At 34.8% G+C, this 27,420-nt stretch overlaps 1 protein-coding gene across 8 annotated transcripts; it reads right to left on the bottom strand.

Annotated features, from left to right (window-relative positions):
* Positions 1–12,045: 12,045 nt before the first annotated feature.
* Positions 12,046–27,131, bottom strand: LOC107221947 (zinc finger protein 271). 8 transcript variants are annotated; one of them, XM_046732379.1, is made up of 12 exons: positions 26,823–27,131; positions 25,130–25,235; positions 24,096–24,491; positions 22,683–23,290; positions 22,316–22,457; positions 21,848–22,180; positions 21,497–21,741; positions 21,071–21,336; positions 18,271–18,492; positions 17,046–17,129; positions 16,744–16,961; positions 12,046–16,560 (listed from the first exon to the last, which is right to left on the bottom strand). In XM_046732379.1, exons 2-12 carry the CDS (start codon positions 25,178–25,180, stop codon positions 16,087–16,089), a joined length of 3,039 nt encoding a protein of 1,012 aa, XP_046588335.1. In that variant the 5' UTR covers positions 25,181–25,235; positions 26,823–27,131; the 3' UTR covers positions 12,046–16,086. The 8 variants fall into 8 exon arrangements, with proteins under 8 accessions (XP_046588335.1, XP_046588337.1, XP_046588334.1 ...); XM_046732381.1 differs by having other exon boundaries at positions 18,355–18,492; XM_046732378.1 differs by having other exon boundaries at positions 16,744–17,129; positions 24,096–24,299; positions 24,384–24,491.
* Between the last annotated feature and the right edge of the window lie 289 nt (positions 27,132–27,420).

The following is a 27,420-nucleotide window of genomic DNA, read 5'->3' as shown; positions in this document are numbered from 1 at the left end:
GAACAACAATATGAAAAATCGTCGACCAAATCTAAGAGGGTCAGGGTTAGAGTTTAATCGAATTGACGTAAGAGTGCCCATACGTATAATATATACTTATTAAAAATCTACTATACAAATTTTGAAACAAATCGTGGGTGTATTTTAGAACCAAAGAACCAATAAAAAAAACATCGGTGAATAAATCGGTGATGCGGTGTATATTATGATAGATATTTAAGAGGTATAAAAATAGAAAAAAAATTAAATCAATCATTAAAAAAAAAAAAAAAAAAAAAAAAAACCAAGTTCCAGTGTGAATTTTGCGCGAAAATGTTTCATTTCGGAAACCAAATGTTTTTTTTTTCCTTCTATCATAAAAAAAATGTTGGATGTTTTCGAAACGGGTTTAATTAAAAAAAGTTCATGGTCAACCGTTTACTAACGCGGAATGCTCCATATATAACGTGTGTTCAAAATTCGAATTACGGAGATTGCGACTAACGTCTATTTATACGTGCACCGTAAAATCTTCAAGTGTATTACACGCGCGTTTAATACAACCCGCAATATTATATACTCGTCTGCATTGCGGTTAACTAAATGACACGCATATGTCACGGCTGTATCACAACATTGTCCAGATATATTCGACCGAGATCAATCGTTAATACGTTGCGTGAATATTGATGGTCAATTGCATAGTTTGCCGTGACACGTGTATAGAGTGTAGATGGTTACGAAATTGTTTCGTCGATAATTCAATTGAAATTTCATTATAGCAAATAAACGATCGTATACTGAATACAGTGAAATTTGTCATCTATGTTAGTTACAACTGTAATCGGCAGCTACAATCCAATTCAAAAATCGATGAAATTGACAATTTTTATTACAGATGTGCGTGGTATAACAATAACAACAGCATCGAAATATCTAAAAATGTGTAAAATCTGAATGGAATTATTTCAGGGAGAGGCAAAATATACCAAGGTGAGAAGAAAATTAAAGCTCAACATCCGGTGTGTGTACGTAGCAACAATAAAACCCCTAACCAATTCAAATTACCTAGAGGAATTCCCCCGACGGGGTGCGTCGCGACGGGTGACATTAAAAAAGTGGGTCACGGCAACGACCGACGCGTAGTATCAAACGCACACGCATGAACAGAAACATGCGAAGATGAAACCACGGGGTGAAACAGGGCGCCAAATCACGTCGCGACTTAACGACCTAGGCGTAACACGTCGGACGTCCTGCAGATGTTGGCTAAAAATGGGCTAGCTAAGGGGGTGCAGCCCTTTCGCAAAAGTCCGCATAATTCGTACGGCGAATTAATTATCAGCGTTTCCATATTTTTTTTTTTTTCTTTTTTTTTTTTTTCCCAAGGAAATAGAACGACGCGTAAAACGCTACACCGAGAAAAATTTCACATGTTACAGTAACTGTAGAAAAATTCTAGTCCAACCCCGATTAAAATTTCAAAATTAAATACGTTCGCTGACCCATATTTCGGTATTATAATTATTTATTTGTTTACTTTTGATTTCCCTTTAACAAATCGTATAGTTCGGTTAATCTTTCTTCTTTCCTCGTTAAGCATAAGATTCGGTCTGCAGGTTTACATCCGTTACGTAACGATGTAACGTAGCTGGGACATTTCCGTGAACGGACGATAATTTTTACGACAATTTCAAAAGTCAACACACGTCGGTATTCGTGTGCTCATATTATACAGAGACAAGTTGTATACGCATACGTAATAGTATAAAACGGTTAAAAGAAGAAGAAAAAAAAAAATCGGTACGATACGTGCAGGGAAGAACAGGTTGGACGCGTGTAATAAATATTAATACGCGTATTATTTCCTTTTTATCAATATTCTGCAACGGAGGTAACAAATACGGATATACATTTACGATGTACATGGTATATACGCATAAATCCGTAAAGATATTCCTCGAGAATCCCTGACGCCTCATCAGCCAAACGACATTTCTCCTATCTTAGATCATCGATTTGCCCTTGAGGGAGAAAGGAAAATAACGAGAAGAATATATAGTGTTAGAAGAATAAGAATAACACGTCTAATGACGATACGTCATGTCAGTGAAACGGTAGTATACTTTGGTTTCCGACTCGGAACTACGTGGCAATCGTTATTATTTTTATTATGTACACATATATATATATATTTGTTTATATAGATTTTGCGTAAACAGCAACAAAAAAGAACGAAAAAACAGGTCCAATTCATTAAAAACGTAACCTTGAAACTCGTCCCTCGTGCAGTTTAATTTTCTGTGACATGTGCAATCCAACAAATGCGTGCTGGACCTGAGATGACAAAATTCTAGGATGACAATTGAGGGTAATTGCAAACTATTTCACATCGAGACGAGATTTACCTTGAGGGGCAATAATTTCGCATCGCAAGCAACGAAACTGTGTCGCGTCACTCGTATGTATAAAATAACGATTCGCAAATTAATGCCGTTCTTTATTTGGATTCAAACGTTTACTGTACATTATACCGGGCGTATTTGGTTAGTACGATAATTGTGACCAACAAACGGGGCATCGTGTTTAATCGTGGTGAAATATTTGCCAAGAGTTTGAAACATGACTTAATCTAACAATAAACGAAGAAATTCATTTCATACCGTATCGTCGGATCAAGGACGTCGATTTTGGTGACATTTAATTTGGGAAGAGAAGAAACAAAACGGAATAAAAGAATAAAACTAAATATCTATATAATATATAATTTTTTTTTTTACCCTTAAACGGATCAAATTTGTATACCCAGACACAACACGCGACGAAAAGTGATTCGGCTATTTTTCTAAACAGCGACGTGCGAACCTCGATGCGTTGAGTTTCGTTAGTTTTTATTTAACCGCGCATGATGTCACGGATTTTCGAGCTCAACGATTCATGAGAAACATAAAAAAAACGCATGATATATTACACACAGAAATTCGCTTACACATACAAACAATCCTGCTAAATTATTTTCGTTTCTTTTTACTTTTTCATTCGCGGCATGCGGTGAGAAGATAGCGAAACCTGCAGTTTTTCGTATTAGAATTTAATCAATGTGTTTCTTTTTCCGACCTTATCCAACAGATATAAGTGTGGGTTCTCCGTGTCCTGGGTAAAATTAGAAATTGTCAAATTGCTGACTTTTCAACGCTTTAGAAACACAAAAAAATATCACATAAGATCATCATAAAATTCCCACATGGTGAAAAGTGATAATTTTTAATTTTACTTAACGATATATATATGTGTGTGTGTGTGTGTGTGTGTGTGTGTGTGTGTGTGTGTGTGTGTATACATATATCTCAAGGATACATTTTTTGCATAGTTATTATCATCATTTTATGTACAAAAATAAAATCGACGAGAAAATGGGCGAGAGAACAGATCAAAGTTTCGATAATTCCGATCGTTATTTATACTTCTATGCAGATCCGATGAGTGAGGTTTGTCTATAAAAGTCGTTCCAAACTGTTGGAATGAAATAAAAACATCATAGTGTCTTTATAATACGATTTAAGATCAGAGTTAAAACGAACATGACGTATAGAAATTTGTTTTCGCTGCGAGAACAACGCTTTCGAGAATTACGTCAGTTTGGTGTCGATAAAAAGTTCCACGACTACGGTCTCAAAGTTTTATAAACAGGACGTGAAACGTCCCAGTCGCAAACCAGAAACAAAAAAAGAAAAAAAAAAGTCGCGGGCTGCTAATCATTTTTCGAGATAGTGGAAAATTTTCCAAATGATTTCTGATCATTTTCCACCAGAGGATTCAACCTAACATCGCTGTTGGACATTACTTTGTGTAATTAATTGAATCGGAATCACTAAATAAGTTCTTATAATTTGTGATTAAGTGAGAAAAAAAAAAAATACTAATTACAATTATAACGTGTAATTAGAAATATTTTAGTTACAAATTACGAATGCAATTAGTGTCGATTTTTCTTTCAATTACAAATTAAAATTGTAATCGGTAACTTTTTTTGTCCCAATTACAAAATACATCCGTAATTTTCAATTGCAATATAGTTTTTTTTTTCCATCAATTTTTAATTACAATACAGTTGATTTTCAATCAAGTACATTCGTAATTTGGAATTGAAAAAATTTCTAATTACAAATTACAATTGCAACTAGTATTTCTCATTCTTCTAAATACAAATTGAGATTGTAATTTGTAATTTTTTTTTTATTTTCAATGACAAATTACATTTCCAATTAGGATTTAATTAATTACAAAAACGTCCAACGCCGCCAAAGATCTTTGAAAATTGGATTCATCGACTGATGGTGAAATGTCATTCGGCAAATTCTTTCTCAGCTGCGGTGTCATTGTTGTCTTCACGGGCTACAATGACGATTAGCCAATTCTGCATCACGCTACATGATTTCCAACGACTTCCGTCCACCGTCGACAAACTCGAGACGAGCCTCAAGAATTTCGTCACATGTTACAAGTTTCAGAGTGCGTAAAACCGGAGCCTGCTGCAAAAACTAGTATAGACGAGACGGAACGAGCCAAGAGACGACACAAGTTAATTGCGCAACTAAAACGCATCGGAGGTTTTCTCATTATTTTACGTTCGCATAAACAAAGGTGAGTTGGTCAGTTCAAACACGCTCATTTACCGCAAGATGTTTTTGCATCTTCGTGGCTTGGCATATACGTTAAGTATTAATGGGACGTACAGTCGGGTAAAAATTACGTCAAAAAATACATATTGCAAAAGTGAAACTGAAGGTAACAATGCTGAAGATAGTTAACGAAGTCTATCCGATCCGATGTAAGAAAAATATCAAGAGACTGAATTTCATTTTCAGTTATGAAATTTTTTTTATTAATAATAACTAGAGAAATATAATTATCTTGATCTTTTTTTTTTTTTTTTTCTTTTACTAAAAAATTCTTACTGCTTGTTTGTTCGATTCCAATGAATAATATAGCTTATATATTTATATTCCATGCACAAATGAAATTGCCTTAAAAATTTTTGTCGATACAGATTTTTTCTAACTTGTAGACTAGCTTCATTGGTAGTTTTTCCTCTTTCGTTTCTCAGGGTTTTTATTTATTTATTTTTTTCTTATCTGACTGTACGTCTCATAGATTTTTAAACAGATGTATTGTTTATGAAGGCACAGCGCACTGAATTCATCCTCGGCAATTCCACCAGCTTGTGCCTAGGTAGGAATAGATTGCGTTGTCTTAGTGTGACAGCCACGCGTTGGTCTCTTCGAATTCCCATTCCTTTGTTTGCGTTAATTACTTCAAGGTTCTTGGACAGCTAGCAGTAGTTTTAAGAGAAGTAGGAGAAGAAGGCTGTCCAAATATCGGACAAACGCTGGTGTAAAATTATTATGTACGAAATCCTCGCAATTTCAATCCGTTAACATGACTATATGACCTCTGCATGGCACCCAAATATTACGTATAACAATTGTCCTTGTCTTTTTCGTATCACAATACGTCTGCAGGTTTTTTGAATTTTTTTTTTTATACTATTCGCATTTTTACCACAATCGTTCATCCAGCAATAGTTTGGAATACATAAATAATTTTAAGAGGAAAGAATTCTTCTTTCAGGTTTTTTGTTCAAAAAACTGATATTAAATAGGTTACGACTTATTTTTACCCCCTTTCAAGCACTGATTTGAACGTATTGATTTTTTCTCAACTTCTTGAGCGAAAATCTTTTATAAATATTAATGGTTAACCCTTTGAGCGACACATACGTTATTGTGCTGAGTCAACGTTTATATCAAGATAGTATTCTACGGTTTTTGGGGTCACCGATTACGAATCTGAAATCAGATATAAAAAATTCAAGACGGCGGATCCAATACGGCGGAGGGAAATTTCAAATTTGACCGAATCTGGTTTAAAAACTCTATGCAGAAGTTTTCGGGCTCACTGGCTGGATTCGGTACACTAAATTTTCGAAATCTCATTTCATATTCGTAATCAGCTACCCCAAAAAACCCTGGACAGAGTTTTTTCTCCGAATTCGATGGAATTTGAAACTTTTTTCCATCGTATTGGATCTGCGATTTTGAATTTTTACAATCCAATTTCAGATTTGCAATCAAAGCCCTCGAAAACTTATAATTTATGTAAAACATCTTTACGGGTAGATGGGTAACTTTCTCGGAAATGAATTATTCCTTCAATTTCCACAATTTTTTTCAATGAATTTGTTTCTAATAATAATAATTTATATTGTATCGCAATAATTACTCTCAAGTATTAAAAACCTATTAATATACTCTGAAAAATAGCAAAAAACGGCAAAGTAATATATTGCAAGGTTCTCTAAATATACAAGAAATGGATATAAAAGGTGGTAAAGATACTTACCACTGTGACTCAAAGGGTTAAGGTAAATGAGAATTTTCCCAATCATTTTATTGCTACGCGCATGTGTTGAATAAAATTTCCGCATCTAATTTCGCAACAATTTCGAGATATCTACTTCGTACGGTACCGTTTAGGAATTTGAATTTCTACACAGAATTTTCAGCGAATCATCTCTATCCTGCTCTGACCAATTAACCCAATTGGCAATTCATAGTTCTTAAACACCGTATCATCCGCGTGTGTACGACGTTAAGCCTACCGTCGATCATTCAAAGATCTAATCTCGTTGGATGAGCGGAGTATATATGAGACAGATTAACAATGAATTTTATTGTTAGCCAGTGAACGCAGCTACTTCGGTAAATCTTATCGAGGCCATAGTGCAAAAATGTATTAACTTGAACACCGGCGATAGCGTTATATATTAGACACGTTACATATACACACTGCAGGCATACGTGAAATGTAACCGCAGAATGCCATCTCCTTGGTCGGTAATTGAGCTAAATCGGCTCTTATTTTCTTAGTCATTTATACGTTGAGTATATAAGCGCTAACTGCTTCTCGACAAATACTGTTATATTCACACATACTCCGACATGTGTATGTATATACATATAATATATAAGAATTCGTATAACGCCTATGTGCAAACATTGAGTGGTATTTTTTTAGTACAATTTACGGGACGTATAGCATATCTGTGCTTTTTTATCGTTTCAAAGTAGCTCGTCATATTGCACGTTAAAAGTTGCATGAATTCATATTTCCATTTGAGTTTTTACAATTTCGCACTGCAGAAACATATATTTCCTTCGTAACGACCAAAAAAAAATAAAAAAAAATTTTCAATCATATCTTAACAAATTATACAATTTTTACAAATTCTTAATTTCCATGCGTAATTAGATTTTTTTTATACGTGAAAGAGGCTGTTAATTACCCGCCAACACTGTTATATTACGTGAAATTTTTCGCCGCGTTCGACGTCGAGTCGCTAACGTATTTCGTTATTCTATGCATATAATGTAATATTACAGTGCCTTCGTAGAGGTTATGTGTTTTTTTGCACAATGAAAACGACCAGTTTTGAAAAAAAAAAATGTTCGTAAAGCAACGTAAGCGTTGTACAACAATCACTTCTTACGCGAATAATAATAGTTTGCTGCTACTGACTTATGAGTCATTGTGAGATAAAAATTAATTACATAACCAGGGCGACAAATTTTTTTATATGCTCTATGCACGTGTAAGTTATAAAAAATGTATGTAAAAAATTAGTACGAAACAAACGATTGTAAGCTAACTTTTTGCAATATTAATGAACGTGAATTTTTCGAGTAGCGAGTAGAAAAAAAAGAGAATCTCTAATATATATAAGTATATATATAAGTATATATACATATATCGGTATAATGATGCACGTATAACGAGTAATAAATTTTCTTTGATTGACACGGAATAAACATCAATGATATATTGAAAATATACACATGAGCAATAACGTCTATAGGTGATACATATCATTCGGCAAAGGCGTTCTTATTTTTCTTGGGTATTAGTATGTTTCGCACGTATATAACCCACGTACGATGCATGTGCGTATAATATATACACCATCCATTTAATACCTTGGTAAGTAAGACTTGTTGACGCCTTCAACAGTTGAAAATTAGTTTATCACCTCCTCGCAAGGATTGAATAATTCAAAAGATTGACATTGAAAATTTGCGCATCCGATTATGGCAACTGACGATAGACCGAAGAGTAAATTTTTACCTCATCGTCAGATATAAATGATGATTTTTCTACTACACGTATATTTCGATCTAAAAACAAGACAATCTAATTCAAAGCGTACAAGTAATACTTTCGAAAATTTTGTGCAATCTTTACCGATTTCGTTTTTTTTTTTTTTCCTTTCATACCTCGTTCGCGACATGTTGCGTATTTTTAAATTCAAACCGTTACAGTGAAAATAGTTCTGGGATTCACCGTCGACGAGCAGCACCTGCCTCTGACTAGCTACTGATGTATAGTTGCTAGGTTGGCTTTATCACGTGAGTTTTGCAGATAATATAAAATTGACGGTCGGTAATGAAAATCAATAAACGATCGAAGAGAGCAAAGTGCGGCAGCGTTGGAAATTGGATAAATAATAACATTTGTTAAATTTTCACAAATATTTGTCAGAGGAAAGAATTTAAATAATTGACTAAAGGTTTCTTATTAAAAATGAAAAAACAGTTGAAACTAAAACAACATATACTCTAAAACTTTTCAGCAGTTCGTTCAAACAAAAATAAATATACCTATGTATAATTTTTTTCCTGAATCAATCAATTATTCGACAAGAACTATTTAAGTAGATATTTTCATCGATCGAGAATTTTTCTCTTTTCATGTAGTTATTAAAAATCGGTTCAATAATCCAAAGGCAAAAAATATAGCTGAATCAAAATAGAATATGATTAAATTAAGAATTGGGCAAAATATTTAATCATGTTTTAAGATTTAATTATTAAAATACACAGTTGTATCGACAAGCTCGATTACACAATCTTCTCACTACGGTTTGTAAATGCCGCGCGAGCTTATCCTCAGAACTGAAGAGTATCAAGTTGACGCGCGAAAGGTAGGGTCAAATTGGAAAAACCTCATCATTCGTTATCTACTGAACTGTAAACGAATGCAGTTTTTCTATTTTCTTGATCAAAGTTAAAGATAGATTCGCCTAATAACCAACCCCAAAGAGGAATTGTAGATCAATCAGACGCGTTTCGCAAATTTAAACAATTACAGATACAAATTTTCACCAAAGAATCGATGAATGTTGAATAAGCAATAGAACGAGAGTGCGAAATGTAATTACTTCGCAAGTGAAATTACTGATTAAAGAAAAGAAAACTTGTAATCGTGAACTCACCAACGTTGTTGAATAATTGTCCTACTACTCAAATGTCTGCTCGCAGCTAAAAAAAAGAAATTACCAATCGAATTAGCATGGTACGGTATTCACAGTTTTCAATTTCATTATTTAGATTTTGATGTTATTAAAAAATCTTATTCAAGTATAGTTACGAGACACGTTAATGTATAAAAATGTTGAGACAAAAATTACTATTTTATACATTTATTGTTAAAACACTTGAAGAAGTCGAATTTACGAAATCTGAGTTTGTTGATGCTGTATAAACAGTTTACTAAACTTCAAGTAATCCTAAAGTTGCAAAAAATTACTTTTTCCAAAGATGCATCATTACATTAAAGGGGCCGTCCATTAATCACGTGATCTTTTTTTAAGCATTTTTCAACCCCCCCTCCCCCTTGGTGATACGTGGTGAGGCTCAAGACTACCCCCCGACCCCCCACCCAACATCACGTGTATTTTTAGTATCTAAAAAAAATCTAAAATTTTTCAGAATATCTTAGAATATTATCCTAAGTACAGATATAAAATATAATCTTATCTTATTTAATAATGAAAAAATAAATTCACGTGATATCTTATTACCCCCCCCCCCCCCCCCTTTCAAGCCTCACGTGATTAATGGACGGCCCCAAAGTTATAAACTTCAGCCTGATAACTAGTTTCTATTACGTTTACCCATCGTTACTTTTTGTAACGACAAGTGTAACCCAACGAGTATTAAAGAGAAATTTTATTACCTCGTATCCGTTGCTCCATTTCCCGAATGCAGTTCTTGCATAATCTCGCATCCTGGCGTCGTTACATTGCCCGTTCAAAGGTCAAATTCAGAAGTCGCACTTATTGCACCACATCACAAATAATACAAAATATTCCGTCATGCTGCAAATCCATTTCACTTATCACACAACTATTTTTTAACAAAACGATCGGATTCACTTCCACGTTTCTTTGACAATTGTGATCAGTAAAATCACTTCATTTTAATCGTTTCTTAACCACAGCCAATTCTGCACACATTGTAATCAATGCCCCAAGATATGTTTTTTGTATTTTATCATTTAAATCGATACACGTATTCACCACTAATTCTGCATTATTTCAACACATCGGAGATATGAGAAAAAAAACCACAACAACAACAATAAACAGGTTACTAAAAATTTCGGAACTTTGGACACACTCGAAATATGGAAACAATTCAACGTGTTATCCATTCTTCACGTACCGGAATTAAATGAGATACGAAATAACAGATCACAATCTTAATCCGTTATAAGTAATATATGCAAATGCGTGCAGAATCGAAAACACGAGATCCTGATAAATACTCTCGACGATAAACAGGGTATGTTATTGTTTATCAGTAACCACGTAGTTTTCGACTTATAGCCTACAATTAATTGCTAATGAGTTCCCCTTTTTAAAAGATATAGTATGATTATTGCGGATTAGTTGGCAAAATCGATGAATAAAAATTTATAAAACAAAGAACAAAGTCATACGAAAGCCAAAAAAATCCGTGAGAACTGACGTTATGTATCGTAAAAGTCGGAAATACGCTTTTGTAGCCATTAATAATAATAATGAAATCAGCAACAATATTGAGATGTTAATTATGAATGGATATTACCGCTCGACTTTATCTAGTTGGTACATACAAAAAAATGTTAATTAAGCAAATAAATTATAGTAATCATAAGCTCAAAAACAATAAGCTCAGCTACAACATCAATAGGTTAATTATAGCTCGACTTTATCGCTAGACGTTCACGCTCGTACTGATCACTAAGCCTCTTTTCACCCGATCAGTCTCTCAGCTCACAACAGATCATTGAAATCATACACATGCAGTGACATACACATTGTACACAAGAGCACATACAAAGGTACACACTCGGTTCCACACACCTAAAGTGACCTTTAACACTTATCATAATATAACATACCCATATGTTATTCTTATACTCTTATTCTTACACCATGGATTTACGCGACGTTCAGGCACTTCGCGCCATTCTTCGCAGTCCCGTAACCAACTTCATTCTTGTCATACCGCGCATGCGCTAACACGGCTATTGTTAACCGTTAAGTTGCCGTTGCCCCGCGCGCAAGGCGTTAATTTGAAATTCTCAATAAACACCCCCCATCCGTTAATGAATTTAGAGCAGATAATATGAATGTAAGAATTTTTTTTTTTGAGAAATTCTTTGGGTTGTTCAAGGGGATGCCTATGTCAATTTCTAAGTAGAAGTATATATCTCCGAATATCGAGATCCACATATTTTAAATGCGAAAAAGGGTTTAATTAACAGCTCGATTCTATATACAGTTCAGAATTATGCATTGAATTTGGCTGTTAAGCCCTTTTTTGAGTTTCAAATACGTGGACTTCGATATCTGGAGACTTATATGACAACGTCGAAATCGACCAGGGCATCCCCTTGATGTTCTAAGAAAATCGGAGTTCGGCTTGAAATTTTCGTTCAATTGAAGTTAGCCTGATCGTGTGTATTGTCGTGAAATATAATACGAATTACAACGGTAAGCATCATTTCGTGAAAAATTTGAACCGTTGTTCGTTTTTTTACCAGCTTAACTGTAAACAAGTCAAAACTTTTCCTTTTAAGTATAAGATATTTAGATAAATTATACAAATATATCACAATCAAGTGTATCATTGCAAATACTCAACCGCATCAGAATAAATTTTTTTTTAAATAATACATGTTGTCTCACATTTAACATAACACCAGTGTATTTCGTTTCACAACTGGGATACATAATATTACAATGGTGCATAATAAAATTCTATACATATTTTCTTTCTATCTAAAAATAAACCACTTCTTAATAAACCTTTCCATCACCGTTCTTTGCCGTGGACCGAAATTTATACTTATTTTTTATTACTTTATATAATAAAAGAGGATAATAACGAATTAAAGTACGGATCATCTTTTATGCTATCGTGAACGGTTGACTGACTATACAGTAATATAGGTATAGTTTTTATAATAATAATAAAATAATGGTATAGTATATCATTTTTGTGCATTATTTTTCATACAATGAAGACTGGTTTCGGTTCACGGAAAATGAGGTCTATCAAAATTCGAATTTACCTGTCGTATGAATTTTCTTATAGAAACAAGCCCTTAGCATAAACCTCTTCATGAAAAGCATAAACCAATTCATAATTAATCTTTTTTCTTTTCCTTTCAACATTTAATAATAATAATATTAATTCATACAAACATTATCTCTATTTATTCCTCGTTACTTTTCATATTTATATAATATATAATCATTATTTATATATATATATATATAATTCTGAGAATATAATGAAAGTCTATAGTCTATGTAATATAACTTCTTCCACTCATTCGCATAATATTGTTTCAAAACATTTATTACTTTAGATAATAATAATGCATTATAGATATAACTAGTCGAAGGAATTTAGTAGCGTTCATTATTATGATTATTATTATTATTATTATTATTGTGGATCTAGAGTGCTAAAAGTGTGTTTAAAAATCATGATTCACCATACCGCGCACTTTTTCTCAATTTTTTTTTTCCCCTTGTGCTTACAGAAAATAAAACCTTCCGTGTTTTTCCATACACCATACCGAATTGGGTTGATATAAATTCATTTTACTATGCATAATAGCATTAAATATATTTCATCTCGTTTTCTGCCATTCTTTTTAAATCCTAAACGCTAAACACGAAATACATGACTTTACAGTCTCTATTAGTAGTGCTATTTTGTCAAATACTAAAATAAATTGGTAATAGCTAAAATTAGTATAATAAGAGCTCTATTGATGAATGGCCATACCCTTCTATTCTTTAGCACACGAGAAAAATGCAGTTTTGTTCCTGTTTTCCTCATGTATATAACTTTCCGACAAAACTCACAATGTAATTAAATATCAACGCATATATGTATACATTAATTTACATATATAGGTGTATTTATATGTACCTATACAAATGTATACTTATACAATGATGAAAGTGAACCTGTTTTCTTTGCTTCAACAAAGAAGTTCTAACACTTTATATTGACAACGGTATCAAATGCCAACGTAATACCTAGTTGCGTGAACAGCTTAGATACTTCGCTGGGTAAAAAGCATATTGCACTCAAGAAAGCTGCTATCTTGCTTAAACTAGAGATGTACGGGAAGAAGCTGGTTCTTAATTACCATTATATTTAATATACATTTTTTAAATTTCTTTTCATTTTGTAACCTTGTTAAAATGGTATCATGAATTTCATTCGAGAATCTCGAGTATTAGATAGTACATACATATATATAATATGTATAGGAAACACAAGAATATCCAACAAATCCGTACAGATTAAATTTACACTTAATAACGTGTGTCTCTCTCTCTCTCTTGTGTTAATATGTTACCTGGATCTCTGCAACGCTACCAACGAATATACATTTGTGTATACACGATATATTACAAAAAGAATTCAATTAACGAAACAAAAATCGAAAATAAAAAAACCAAATTGGATAATCAATAGATCAGCTAGTTGCTCTGTGCTGTCGAAAGGGTTTCTCGCGATGTTTACAGATTTCAATCACCTATTTGTAATAAAACTAAAAGAATGGTAATAAACTACTTAATAATCTATCAATTTTAACCTTTAGAGAGCCGGCATTTTCCCCTTGAAATTCGATATTTTTTTAGAGGTATGTTTTGTGTATATAAATAGTCAACACGTCCAGTGAAATTTCCGAGTTATCTGCTAACTCCTAAGAGAAGCAGGTCAGCCATCTAAAGGTTAAAGATCTGAGTCTAAATTATATCATACCCCAAAAAAAGTAAATCTACTATTTATGAAACAGAACGTAAATTGCAAACGAGTTAAAATCGAAATGGTAGTAGATCTTCATATTCACGAAAAAGAGAAAAATTAATGCGTAAATAAACCAAGTACAAAGAATAAAAATAAAGTTAAACTCTTTTCATTATTTACAGTGATATATACCATTATTTTGTTTTCATTTATTTTTTTTTTCTGCAAAAGTAGTAAAATCAGTTCACTTTCATTTTTTCCCCCCTGCCTTGACTTGCCCTCCACCGCCCTGCACTCGCTTCGTATTTTTTGCAAACTAACTTGCCTGAAAATTTTTTTTTTGTCTTTTGTATTTTTGTTTTAGTATAAACTTGAAAACACTAGCTGCAATTTAATTTTCTTTGGGAATAATTATACGTTGATCATGTTACATTGAAATTGTTGATGTAGTATACATTGAGGATGCTACACAGTGATGCGTCGCATTGCGACCTACTCAAAGGCAGGCAATACAACAATATGACGGACTAATGTGGGGCAATCTTTGCGATTATTAGTGTTATGCTGACCAAGAGAGTAGCGGCAATCGCGAATTCTAACCAGGAATCGTGAATGAAATGAATTTGTTAGATTCATTCGATACAATTAACAGTTGTGAATTCTATTCGACAGAGTATAACTACAATAAAACCATGATTATCCAAATCTCAGTTATCTGAACTACATCTTAACTTATCTAAAAACTCAATTACCCGAACGCTGGCTCAAAAAATGCATTTTGGCAAGAAATATACATTGTTACTAGCTCCGATTTTGCGAGAACCACGCGTGGTCGAACATGCTCAAGTGCGTTTTCCATCTTCCAGCGTTAGACCACTTGTACGTTACTTCTATCAATAATTTTTATTTGCTCCTTGTTAGCGCGAACATTTATTTGTGTTGCACATGTTATCGCTTGCGATAAAAATTTCTTTTCGGTTATGCTTTTGATTTTCCGATGTAGTCTCGGTCCCAATTGATTCAGATAATCGATGTTCTACTGTAGTACCGTACGATGAACGTGTTTAGTAAAGCAAAAAAATGCGAGCGCTCGCAGATATTTGGGGACCAATTATTGCCGACTCGTCACAAAATTACTGTACAAGTTTTGAGAAATTTGCTAATTTTCGATACAAGAAACTATCACAGTTTAGTTGGCTAGTCAGTCACGTAATTTTTTGACGACTTTCTTTTCCAGAATATGTAGTAAGCGCGTACTATAGTATTTTGGGTGAAATTATTCAATTCAGAGGAATATAGAATTTATATTTATATTAAAATGTGAGAGATCTTGCAATATTTCTACTTTATCAATACTGCAATCGTCAAGTTGCACATCTTTCAACAAACAGATTAAATTTATATACATAATTCCAAAGATATTGAACATGTTCTAAAATGTGCGTGTCAATTACGAAGCGCTCGCATTCTTGAAATGAAGATTCAATTCAAATACTTCAGATATCATAAAATTTTCCCTTAACTTCAGTTGAATGATGTTCTATTAATCATAAAAGCTGTTCAGTTCAAGATTAAAAGTATTAAATTTCAGTACCAATCATTCACTGATACTATGAACTCATTGAACATGAAATCGTCCACCATCTATAGCCGCCTTCGTAACGACTTTAAAGTCATTTCTTTTCTTATAGTAATATTCAATGTGCCAAAATAAATTTTGTATGCACATGTTCGATAAATACGAAGTATAAAAATCCAGTGAATTGACAGAAAAGAAAAACTAGAATAGGGGGTCAAAGATTTCACGCCAAGCGACTATTTATAATATTGTGTTATGTATATATATATATATGTATGTATGCTGTATGTATATATAATTAATTAACACTAATTTATGTCACATATATCCACTGCGGTAATAAACTGTTAATAATCGTTCGCAATTTCATTAATACGACGTTAAAACTCCAGGTGGTGTCGGCACAACGACGGTATGTTGGGGCACAACCGGTGGCGCTGGTGGAGCCAATGGATGCCCAACTAAAACAGCAGCTGTAGGAATAGGGAGAACTCCTGGCTGAGGAATAGCCGAAGGTGTGCTGACTTGTGTCGGCGGTCCCTCAGCTGCATGCTTTCTAAGATGCCTTAACATATTTCCTTTTTCAACAAAAGTTTTTCCACAATCCGGGCAGCTGTGCGGTCTTTCGTCCGAATGAGAGCGTCTATGGGACACCAAGTGTCCTTTGCACATAAAATCTTTCGGGCACAGATCGCATCTGAACGGTCTTTCCGCGTTGCTACCTTTGTTGTGGGATCGCATGTGGAACAAGAGGTTTCCTTTAAGAGGGAAACTTTTGCCGCATTCGGTGCAAACGAACGGACGTTCGCCAGTATGACATCTCATGTGATTCACAAGGTGTTCCTAATAGGAATAAAGTAAAAAAAGAAAAGAAGAGACATTGTTAGATTGCGATTCAATATTTAAAAATGTTATACTTCGTTAAACTTCTACAAATTTGAAATTACAACAAAAACACAGCAATAAATGATAAAATAATGAAGGACGTTTGAAAAAAGAAAGTAAAGAGGAGGGAAAAAGGCTTACTTTTCTGGTGAATGGTTTGGAGCATACATTGCAGCAATGCGAAGATTCGCCTGTATGTTGGCGAAGATGATTGTTAAGATGTTCTTTCCTAGTAAAGGTCCTCTGGCAGAACTCGCATCTGTGTGGCGATTCCCCAGTATGGATACGAACGTGATTGGTCAGGTGCTCCTTTCGAGTAAACGACTTGGAGCAGAAGTGACATCGGTGTGGCGATTCGCCTGTGTGTTGACGCACGTGATTGGTCAAATGTTCCTTCCGCGTGAACGATTTGGTGCAATACTGGCACTTGTGCGGTGACTCACCCGTGTGCTGCCTGACGTGATTAACCAAGTGATCCTTACGTGTGAACGCCTTCGGGCAGTACTGGCAGCGGAATGGCGTCTCCCCTGCAAGCATAAAATCGGTTGAATATAATCTCCACGTCTAGTCGTATTCTTATATCCTGAAGAAATTAGTGGTTTCGGAAAGCCTAAAAAGCTATCAATCTCAATTCTATACAATCACCATTATTATTACAACCAAGATAATATAACGTACTTTTCACTGTCAACAAAAGCACAAAATATTTCAAATTTATTTTCATATTCGACAATGTTTTATATTTTGAGAAAACTGTTAAACCAGGTATCGGATCTTTTCTAGAGATAGAAGCTAGCAATCTGACTAGTCAAAAATTGACTGTCAGATTAAGGACAAGAACAGAAATTCATGAGAGCGGTGTATATGGCAGAATGAAATAGTAATAAAAAGATCCATTATTTGAAAAAATATCCCTCTTACTGGGATGGCATTTTTGATTGAAGAAACAATTCGTCTATTTATTTCAACCTTTAAAACTGTTTGAATGCAAATTGTTTTTATCAGCAGTTATTGAGACAGAAAACTAACGCATTTAAAGTATTCCTAAGTTAATCCTAGAATTGAAGTGACGTTTTCACATATTTTGAAAACAGCTCAATTGGTAGAACTTGACGGGCATCCACTCTCTACTATTGCCAATCGCAAAACGGTTTATACTTATATAAAGTAATAAGTTCATTTCTTTTATCACCCTTATTCAATTCAGAAACAGTTCAGCCCTCAATTAGTGTGTCAAATAACATAGAATCATAGAATGAATGAAATGGAATATTGACCCTTTTACTAGTTGTGAAAAATAATTTAAAGATTCAATTCACTACAAGAGGCTAAAAATAAATTTACCTTTTGAGGTCTTATTTCGACCGCATTAATTTCTCACCAATTATTAGAGAACGTAACAAAGTATTACCACAATAATAAATGAAGAACAATACAGTGATTTGTGGCAAAAATGTCTGAAATACTACTCAAAAATCATCGAAGCCATTGTAGATATAAGAACCTTCAACAAGAATTACAAAATACACTGCTAAAAGGGTTAGAAAGATAAAATTTGAAGCATGAAAGGTATTTTGACTGAATACTGTAAGGTAACGATGGGTAACCATTATTACGAACGATAGTAATTAGTTGCCCGTGAAGTGAACATCTGCCAACCGCTCTCACCTGTGTGTTGGCGGATGTGATTAACAAGGTGTTCCTTTCTGGTGAACGATTTGGAGCAGAAGCCGCATCGGTGTGGGGACTCACCCGTGTGCTGGCGAACGTGGTTCAAGAGATGCTCCTTCCGAGTGAACGTCTTTGAGCAGAAATCACAGCGATGCGGTGTCTCGCCGGTATGCCACATTATGTGGTTCGTGAAGTGCTCCTTCCGTGTGAACGACTTACCTGGTTGCGTATTGAAACAGATATAGAGAATAAAATTAAATCCGTAGTTATTTATTTGTGGCAATTTAATCTTTGCACTTATCTTTGATTTGAAAACTCCCTAAAACTTTTCCAACTTTTCCATACAAACATCTCTCACAATATCAGGTTTGTTAAATTTTCAGCTTTGTGGCTACAAATATTTGTTGAGAATTTTTTTTCTGTATTACAGCTTTGAATAAATACATCACTTATATTCATACATTTACGGTGAAGAACATTGGTGATATTATTTTTTGTGACATTTAATTTGCAAGGCAAAAAAATGGGACAAATATTAATTAATCGATTTCCAATGATCTGTTCCCGAAAAATTATCAGAATCCCAGTAAAAAGTTTGCTGAGTCACAAAATTTCATTGAATATTTATTTAATTTAATATTCAACTAAAATTCGACAATGAATGAATAATATCACCAAAAATTTGATAATTACTCGAGTTCGAATGCTTCAGAATTTCATTATTTTACCAGATCAATTAATTAGTAATGTAAGAATAACAAAGTTGAAAAATGCACGGAAATTTCAAAACAATTAATGAAACAAAATTTAAAATTGATTTATTTGTGATTTCATTAAAGATTTTCTAATACTGAAAAGATATTTTCACAATTATACATAAATTAACCCATGTAATTCTTTCCTGAAAATTTTTTGTAAAGTAACAAAATGGAAAAAGAAAAAAAAGAAGATAATTACTCGGATAGAGTAATAAAAATTAAAAAAGTAAAGTAGATAATTAACCAGGATAACTTTGCGTTTAGAATGAAGCAGAATTTGATAAAACGATGATGGAGAATTTACTATCAAGTCAAAAAGTGTAAAATCCTCAGGTAAAAAAAAAAAAAAAAAAATAAGAAGAAAAAGAAGAAGAAGAAGAAGAAGAAAGAAAGAAGCAATACTTTTTATTACTCAGCGGAATTCGTTATCGAATTTTTTTCTTCTTCAATGTGTTGATATATAATGATATTTGAGAGCTTTGCTCTATGGTGTATAATAATGGAAAAAAAAATCGGTAGAGTAATACGAACCGCTGATATTTACGAAATAACAAGTCATGCCATTCCAATTTAATCGAAATAGATGTAGAAGTAAAAAAAATATAAATATACTGGTAAGAATTATAGTACTGAAGTCACTGATCCCTAAGGTTATGGAATAAAGGGTCAGCGGCGCTAAAGAAATGCGCGCGACTATCGCCGCGGTAAAAGCCATGCGCGATCAATTCTCGCGGATATTATTTTTACGTTTTGTAATAAGCCACCTTCCCGATAACTTTAACTACATATTCACCTAGCATGCGCACTAAACGCGAAATATTTAAATACATCTACATATATCTAAATATTAAGGCTCATACGAGTCGGTAATAATTATCAATTGTCGCGATACATATATTTCTAATCATTATTCTGGTACGAAAAAGAAATTACATCTAGATTTGTCTTAAAGCTTCATTTTTCGGATAAATTGACCGTAGATTTTTCAACGTAATAAACGGTGACGCAATACCGCGTTTTTCTTCGTGTTCACCCTTTCTTTGTATCACTATTTCAGTATATTATCGCCATGCGTAATATATCTACCTGCTTTTGATAACTTCATTTGGATTTTTTCTTTTTCTTTACTATACGATATGGAAAACCTGAGGTAAGGTTTTTTTTTATTTACACCTACATGTAGCGATGCTTTGCCGAAATATACTCTACATAACAAGAGAACCAAAAGTTTCATCAATACTGATGCTGCAACGATTATAATACAGAATTATGCATCTTTGATACAGTTTCAAACCAAAAATAGTCTCATGATACTCGAGAATATTTTGTGAATATCAACGAAAACTTCTTACTCGCTGAACCGTTTGTACAGCGATTAACAAGCAGATTTAAATAATTTCCGACTTGTATCACAAGCAGTTTTACGTTCTCGTAGTATTTGTTCAGCTTCAAGATCAATAGTGCTTACGTTTGCTGATCAATTGCTCATTGCCTTATCTGGTTGGTTTTGATGGTTTCCTTATCACAGACATTTCTCTTTGCTTTTCAAAGGATAAATGTTAGCTGATAAAAAGTTAGAATAAATTTTTGATCCTCAAATGCCTTTATTTTGAAATCAGATTTTCAGACGACCTACTGCCTATGCCTACTCAATTTATCCCGATTTTTGCTCAATGTTTGAATGATTAATGTGGTAATTTTTCACATTGTTTCCGTAAAACCGACACATTTATAGTACTTTAAGTGTCTGAAAACAAATTATGAAAAATTCTACGCGATATGTAAATCGATGTTACTGCTTCGAAAATCATGTAATTGATTGAATACATAGAATTTTATTCACAGTCCAGTGACATGAACCCACTGCAGTAACTAAAAATCTTTGTAGAAAGATTTGAGGACTCACTTTGCAGAAGTTTAAAAAAATATAATTGAGCATGTTGAAAAGGTTGTTACAAATATTAAACTATTTATCTTTATTTCAGTGGATTTTTCCGAGGGATATGTGATTATTAAACATTGGCTGTTTGTTTACTCACCACAAATTTCACAGCGAAAGGGCGTATCGTTGGTGTGGGATCGCATGTGATTGGCGAGATGTTCCTTGCGAGTATACTTCTTTCCACAGACTTGGCAGTGATGAGGAGTTTCCCCTGTATGCCACATAACGTGGTTCATAAAATGCTCTTTTCTCGTAAAACTCTTCTTGCATATGTCACATCGATGTGGTGTCTCACCGGTATGTTTACGAACGTGGTTAACCATGTGCTCCTTCCTGGTGAATGTCTTGGCGCAATACTGACATCTGGAAATAGGTATAATAAGAGGTTAATTTTCCTTTATACAATGAATAGAGAACCAACTTTTAAACGTCGGCGTTTCTAAACTTGATTTTAATGAACTTAAGAACTATTAATTATAATGAAAATAAATCACAGTCTTGAAAAGATACACAATAAACGCACCTATAAGGCGTTTCGCCTGTGTGACATCGAGTGTGGTTGTCCAAGTGTTCCTTCCTGGCGAAACTTTTTCCGCAAACGGTACAATTGTAAGGTTTGTCAGTAGCATGTCTCTTCATATGTCGTTCCAGTGATGGGGCATTAGCAAACACGTGAAAACAAACCGCGCAAGTGAACATAGATCCTCCAAGATGGCATTTACCATGGCGTGTGAGGTCATTGGCATTGGTAAATGCTTTACCACAGACCTGAAACAAATACAGAATATTATGTTAGTAATTTTATAGGAACTTTAAAGTATTACTATAAATTATTAATCCACTCTTGCACTGTTAAAACAGAATAATGAATTACCTGGCATGTAAAAGGCTTGCGCTCCGTGTGATATCTCCGATGTACAATAAGTTGATAACGAAACTGAAATATTTTTCCACATACTTCGCAGGCATGACTACCTACGGAGACAGGAGATGCGCTTGGTCCCGGGGTTGCTTCTCCGTCACTTGTTTTTATATCAAATTTATTCAACTGAACCTGTTGCACTATTGGAGTTCCGTTTTGTATGGTGGTTACTGTTTGGGTCGGCACAGTACCGCCCACCAATGTTGTTCCGGCAGCTATTTCACTCTGTAGTTTACCAAAAACTTCATGGTATGCCAAAAGTTGATTTATATCCTCGACGTTGACCTAGAATCAGAATGAAATAAATCATATGTGTAAGCATGCAGGAAGTAACTTTACTCAAATTAGTGAAGAAAATCCACAATTACAGTATTATTCTTATTTTTATTCTAATAGCTTTTAATAACGTCATGTCCCTACCTTGTACATGTTCTGCACCATCTCAACGCCCAGTGTCTTTGCAAGATCTTGCTCGCTACCAGCACTTATTTTGACAACTGAACCATCTGCCGTTCTTACATCCATCATATGTCCTCCAGGTTTAAGATCAGGTAACTGGAATCTGAATAAAGAATTAATCAAAACTAGGCCCTGAAAAACAAATTGCAGCGTCACTGACGTTGTAAATTTTTCATTCTACTTTTTGTTGTACTCCGAATTTGTTTGAAAAATACTACTATGCTGTAGCTGACACAATAAACCTGGGTGTACACATTGTTTCAACAGTTTTCTTTTTATTAATCACTCTGGATATCAGTTGTAGAAAAGTTATCATTCGTATACTTACTGCGCCATACTATGCTGACGCATCTCCTTTTCTTTCTCAGTTTTCATACTGTCAGAATTGTTCTGATTTCCACCATCTGTAGAACTATTTCCTCCTATATTAACCCCAATTTGCTGCTGTTGCTGCTGCTGCTGCTGCTGTTGTTGCTGCTGCTGTTGCTGCATTAAACTCTGTTGCATGTCGGCCTGTGCCTGCGGTTGCAACTGGAGGTCGCACTGAACCTGACAATGAACTTGATTATCACTGCATCTCTCAGTTGTACAACTTCCACCTTCATCTTTCACTTTATTTTCATCCCTCTGATTACTTGGTTGGTTTGGCGGGCTGTGCCCACTATTTTGACTAGTCTGATGATTTTGCATTTGATGATGTGATTGCTGTTGTTGTTGTTGTTGCTGCTGTTGTTGTTGCTGTTGCTGTTGCTGCTGCTGCTGCTGCTGCTGTTGTTGTTGTTGTTGTTGTTGCTGCTGCTGCTGCTGCTGCTGCTGATGCAATTGCTGTTGGGACTGCATTTGTTGCTGCATTTGTGCATGTGCTGCATGCAAATGGCTGACACTTGGGGGTATGTGGGTACCGTCTAAACTGAGACCAGGCAGCGATACTGGAATCTGTTGAAAATAATTCAATAATCTTTACTTTGAGAATGAAATTGAAAACAATAAGAATTGCATGAATAATGCTGCACAATACTTGATGTTACTAGTATGTAATCATCATCTGCAAACGAGCGATTATGACACCAAAGTTAATTGATACTAATAAACAATAAATGATATACCGCTTCACATGATGGCTTCATCATTATTGCGTTTCAATTGAAAGCTAAAAAAATTTACTACATCGTACTTTGTGACTTGAGCCACTCGTGAGAAAGTACAATACAGGGTTATTAGACGCACAATGTGTTTAAATTGATAGTGGGTATATTAGTGTTGACTTACATACATACATTCTTCAGCAATGTGTCAGCATTAGCTATTCTTCTACTCATTTAGAAACGGAAAATTATTCTATTCTTAATTCACATAAGACTTGTGTCTGTACTATTTATTGGGAACAATACTTGACATACTATTTGTGGTAGAAAAATAAAATGGTGATAGGTCTTGAAATGAGGTAGAGGAAAAAAAAAAATAAAATTACCGTTACCATGGCAAGAGAAAAATGAGATTACCAGAGGCTGGTACAAAAAAAAAAAGTAGTTAGAATTAATTTTCTACATGAAAAATGAGAAATTTCGAAAATGTGGAAGTTGGTGAAAAAAAAAAAAAAATTAATCTCTCTACTCAAGCGGCATACTATGTTTAAACATGGAAAAAAAAACAAAAAAAAAAGAAAATAAGAATACATGAATATGTATACTAATAGCTACTGCGTAAGCGTACTTGCGTCTGTCGTTTATAGAAAACGAACCTGTGCATTTGGGTGCAAGGAGTTATGTTGATTGTTGGTATTAACCGAAGTTTGCTGATGATGATGCGAAGTAGATGCTTGCTGATGAGAGTTCTGAGCCAATGCCATTTCTTGAGATAACGCAGATGCTGGTTCTTTATTTGCCGTGTCTCCAGCAGCAGTTCGATGCGAGGAATTATGGTGGGCGTGGTGATATACCGAAACCTGAGGAAGCGGTGCCCCAGGAAAGAGATTGGTCAGGACCCAATATTTAGCTACCGAAGAGGCTAAGGCTACGGCTGTACCTACGCGCAGATCTGCCGACGAATGGGGAATACTTCCTACGTTCCCAAGACCAGAGCTAGTGGTCAATCCACTCGGATACGAAGGGCGACCACTTTGACCCACGTTTACTTCCTACCGATACACATTCAAACATTTTGTACGACATCAATTTAGCATGCAGAGGCATGCCTCAAGGCTGTTTCCCAACTGATACCAGTGTGCTATTCTATTTTCAACCATAGACGCTAACTTCTAACTTTGAGTTCTGTTTACGTTAGGCCAAATTAATAGTTCGTAACACTTAGTTCTGTAACATGCATGCCGCAGGCGACAATTCCGTCTTTCCGTGTGAGAAGAAATGGAGTTTCATACATACAATGCGCATTTTCCATGATGAACTCCAGTGGAAAGTTGCATCGATCAACCTCAAGAGCTCGTACGATATATGAATAGATAGTATGTTTTGCAGGCAATACTAAAATACACTAACACAAGGATAACAAAGATAAATTACAAAAAAAAAAAAATTATCAACGTTGACACATTTTCGAAAGTAATAACAACACATTCTCACAACTAAGCTATACACGGTGCAGCAGGATACGGTCGAGATTTTCGCAGAATTGTATTTTTTCAAACTAATACTTATCCAGATATATCTAATGCTTTACAACATATTGCAGAAGCGATTTTATGCTCAAGACATTTCTTTGTCGCACATTTTTCAATTGGAATACAGCCTCGTAATAAATCTAAGAATACTTTCTTACCTCTTGCTGCCCCTGCGTAGTCGCTGGCAGTGCATGCTGCTCCCCGTTCATCTTCGTTCAATGAGGATTGTTGACAATCGTCATCTGTAGCTCATCGTTCCTTGACCTACAAAAAAATTCATTGATGAACATGGCTCAAAATAAACAAAATTTCACTCGTATATTATCCGCGTAACGATGCGAGTAATTTATAACTGTTTCGTATCAATAAAATTGTTCGTATAAATTGTCTCACTTCAAGAAATAAAAAGTTCAAAGTCTTATCAGCTGATTCTAATATCAGAAAGTTGCTGAGAGAAAGCTCAGGTTTAAAGAAAAAGCTTGGACTTGATCCGAAAGTAACAGATGACGGAACGAATAAATGTGATATTTCGTGAACATGAGTGGGACAGGAATATCAAGTCGGATCATGAGGTTAAAATTAGTAATGTTATCGTAATGAGTTACATTTTGGAAAAATCATTATTTCGTAATTTTAGGAAATTCTAAAATTCAGTAAATTATAACAAGGCAAAAGAAATTCATATTTTGACAACTCAACGACTTTAGAGTCACTACAAAAGTGCAAAATGGTGATTTTTTTCCCCCAATGTTTCGTTGCAGTAGCGTTAGCAACTTCAGCCTCATGTCAGATCATGGAAGGTTCACGAAACGGATAACTAAGAGGTAATTTGACGCAGAGTCTCCTTGGGGCATTTTTTTTGTGCGATACTAAAACTACTACACTCTCTAAACTCACAATTTTTTCCCTGCATGTGAATATATCCAATGAACCTAGTGTATATTGGTTTTAATAAATCAGATGATACACTATTAAAAATCGAGAAAAAACACTATCATGATGAGATTGATCAAGCGAGAAAATTTTGATGTTATTCTGAACCATAGTTCGAATGAAGTTTGAAAGATTCTTCAACCCGTTAAACTTTTAAGTATCTAATAAGATCTGATCTCTCAAGATAACAATACATCTCTTTGTGCAATATGTGTGGCTATCGCTTGACTCTGATATTTGCCAATGAATCTATGAGGAAAAAATGACCTAAAACTAACTTGGAACTTCCAAACGTCAGAAAAGAGAGAGAAAAATTTGTGTAGGTAAAATAGTCTTAACGCTAAGAAGAGTATAAACGCGAGTTAGGGAGAAAAAGAAAAAAGAATAGAAAATAATCAACGTAAACGAAGACGAGTGCGATAACTCGGTTATGTCCGAGTATGCACAAGCCGTGACTGTTATAACTTGACTCCGCGTTGAAACTGAGTACAGTGACAAAAAAAAAGTAAGAGCGAAAATAAGAAAGAAAAAAAAGAAAACATAAAGAGAAACTGCACCAGGGATGCAGCCGTTGGATGGAATGTGGATAACGGAAGAATCTGATATATAAAGAGGATAAAGTGTGACATAGTATGTGTTGATAAATACGTAATACCCTGAAAAGGAGTTGAAATAACGATAACAGCAATCGAGTATGTGTACGCGCGTGCATGTATTGCAGGATATACATAAGTATGTACCCATCTTCTGGGTGACCGCATGACGCGTCAATTTCCAAACGGGACTGTGAACGTAACAAAATGGAGGTTTACCGAGGGTAAGTATAATGTTCGGGTAGATGAAAACGGCCGTCCCGAAGCTGGGAGGATTGATGTCCTGGTTGTAAGGGATTAAGGGGGGTTGTCAGGAGGCACTCACGTGTTTGCTGTTGTTGGCGGGGCTGGCATCTCGGTCGTCGAGGCCGGGGACGTGCGTCCCGACGCGAGGGGGGACGCCTCTCCAACACCTCACCTCGCCACAGGTACCCACAAGCAAATCCTTCGATAATGGCCACGCACCGCGACTACCGCGTCGACAAATATCACCAAATGAAACTAGGAAAAACCCGGGGCAGTATGAGTGCCGAACAGGGTATGAACCGGGCCTGGAACCTCGATAATTTTACAAAAATATACGGAAGAATAATTGTTGTTGCAGTTTAGAGAAAATACGACTACTGTCATGGCGGACCTCGCTTTCCACGCTTCGTCACAACCCTGACGATAAATTTATCCCCATTCGGGATACAATGATAGGTATAAAGCTACAAGATACTAGATCGGTTTGCATTTATTGAGAATTCATAATGAATCTAAATCATTTTTCTGCGATTTAACCATCATTTTCATTTCATTCTTCAAATATCCGAGGTGTAACCGTCCACGAAAACGACATGCGCGCGCAATTTCCTGCGACGCGCGCATCATGACGTATTTCTCTGTATCCACCCCGCCGCACACATCCGGTACAATGAATT

This window comes from Neodiprion lecontei, chromosome 2 (assembly GCF_021901455.1).
Source record: "Neodiprion lecontei isolate iyNeoLeco1 chromosome 2, iyNeoLeco1.1, whole genome shotgun sequence".
NCBI lineage: Eukaryota > Metazoa > Arthropoda > Insecta > Hymenoptera > Diprionidae > Neodiprion > Neodiprion lecontei.
This window is presented reverse-complemented; position numbering and strand designations above follow the sequence as displayed.

What these genes read in the sequence shown, in the direction of transcription:
- LOC107221947 (XM_015661134.2), bottom strand. Translation starts at nt 25,180, where the DNA reads ATGAACGGGGAGCAGCATGCACTGCCAGCGACTACGCAGGGGCAGCAA. An exon ending in ACAGGCGAAACGCCTTATAG is followed by an intron (nt 21,337 to 21,496) that starts GTGCGTTTATTG and finishes ACCTATTTCCAG; the next exon opens with ATGTCAGTATTGCGCCAAGA. An exon ending in CTTTCGCTGTGAAATTTGTG is followed by an intron (nt 18,493 to 21,070) that starts GTGAGTAAACAA and finishes ATACGCAACCAG; the next exon opens with GTAAGTCGTTCACACGGAAG.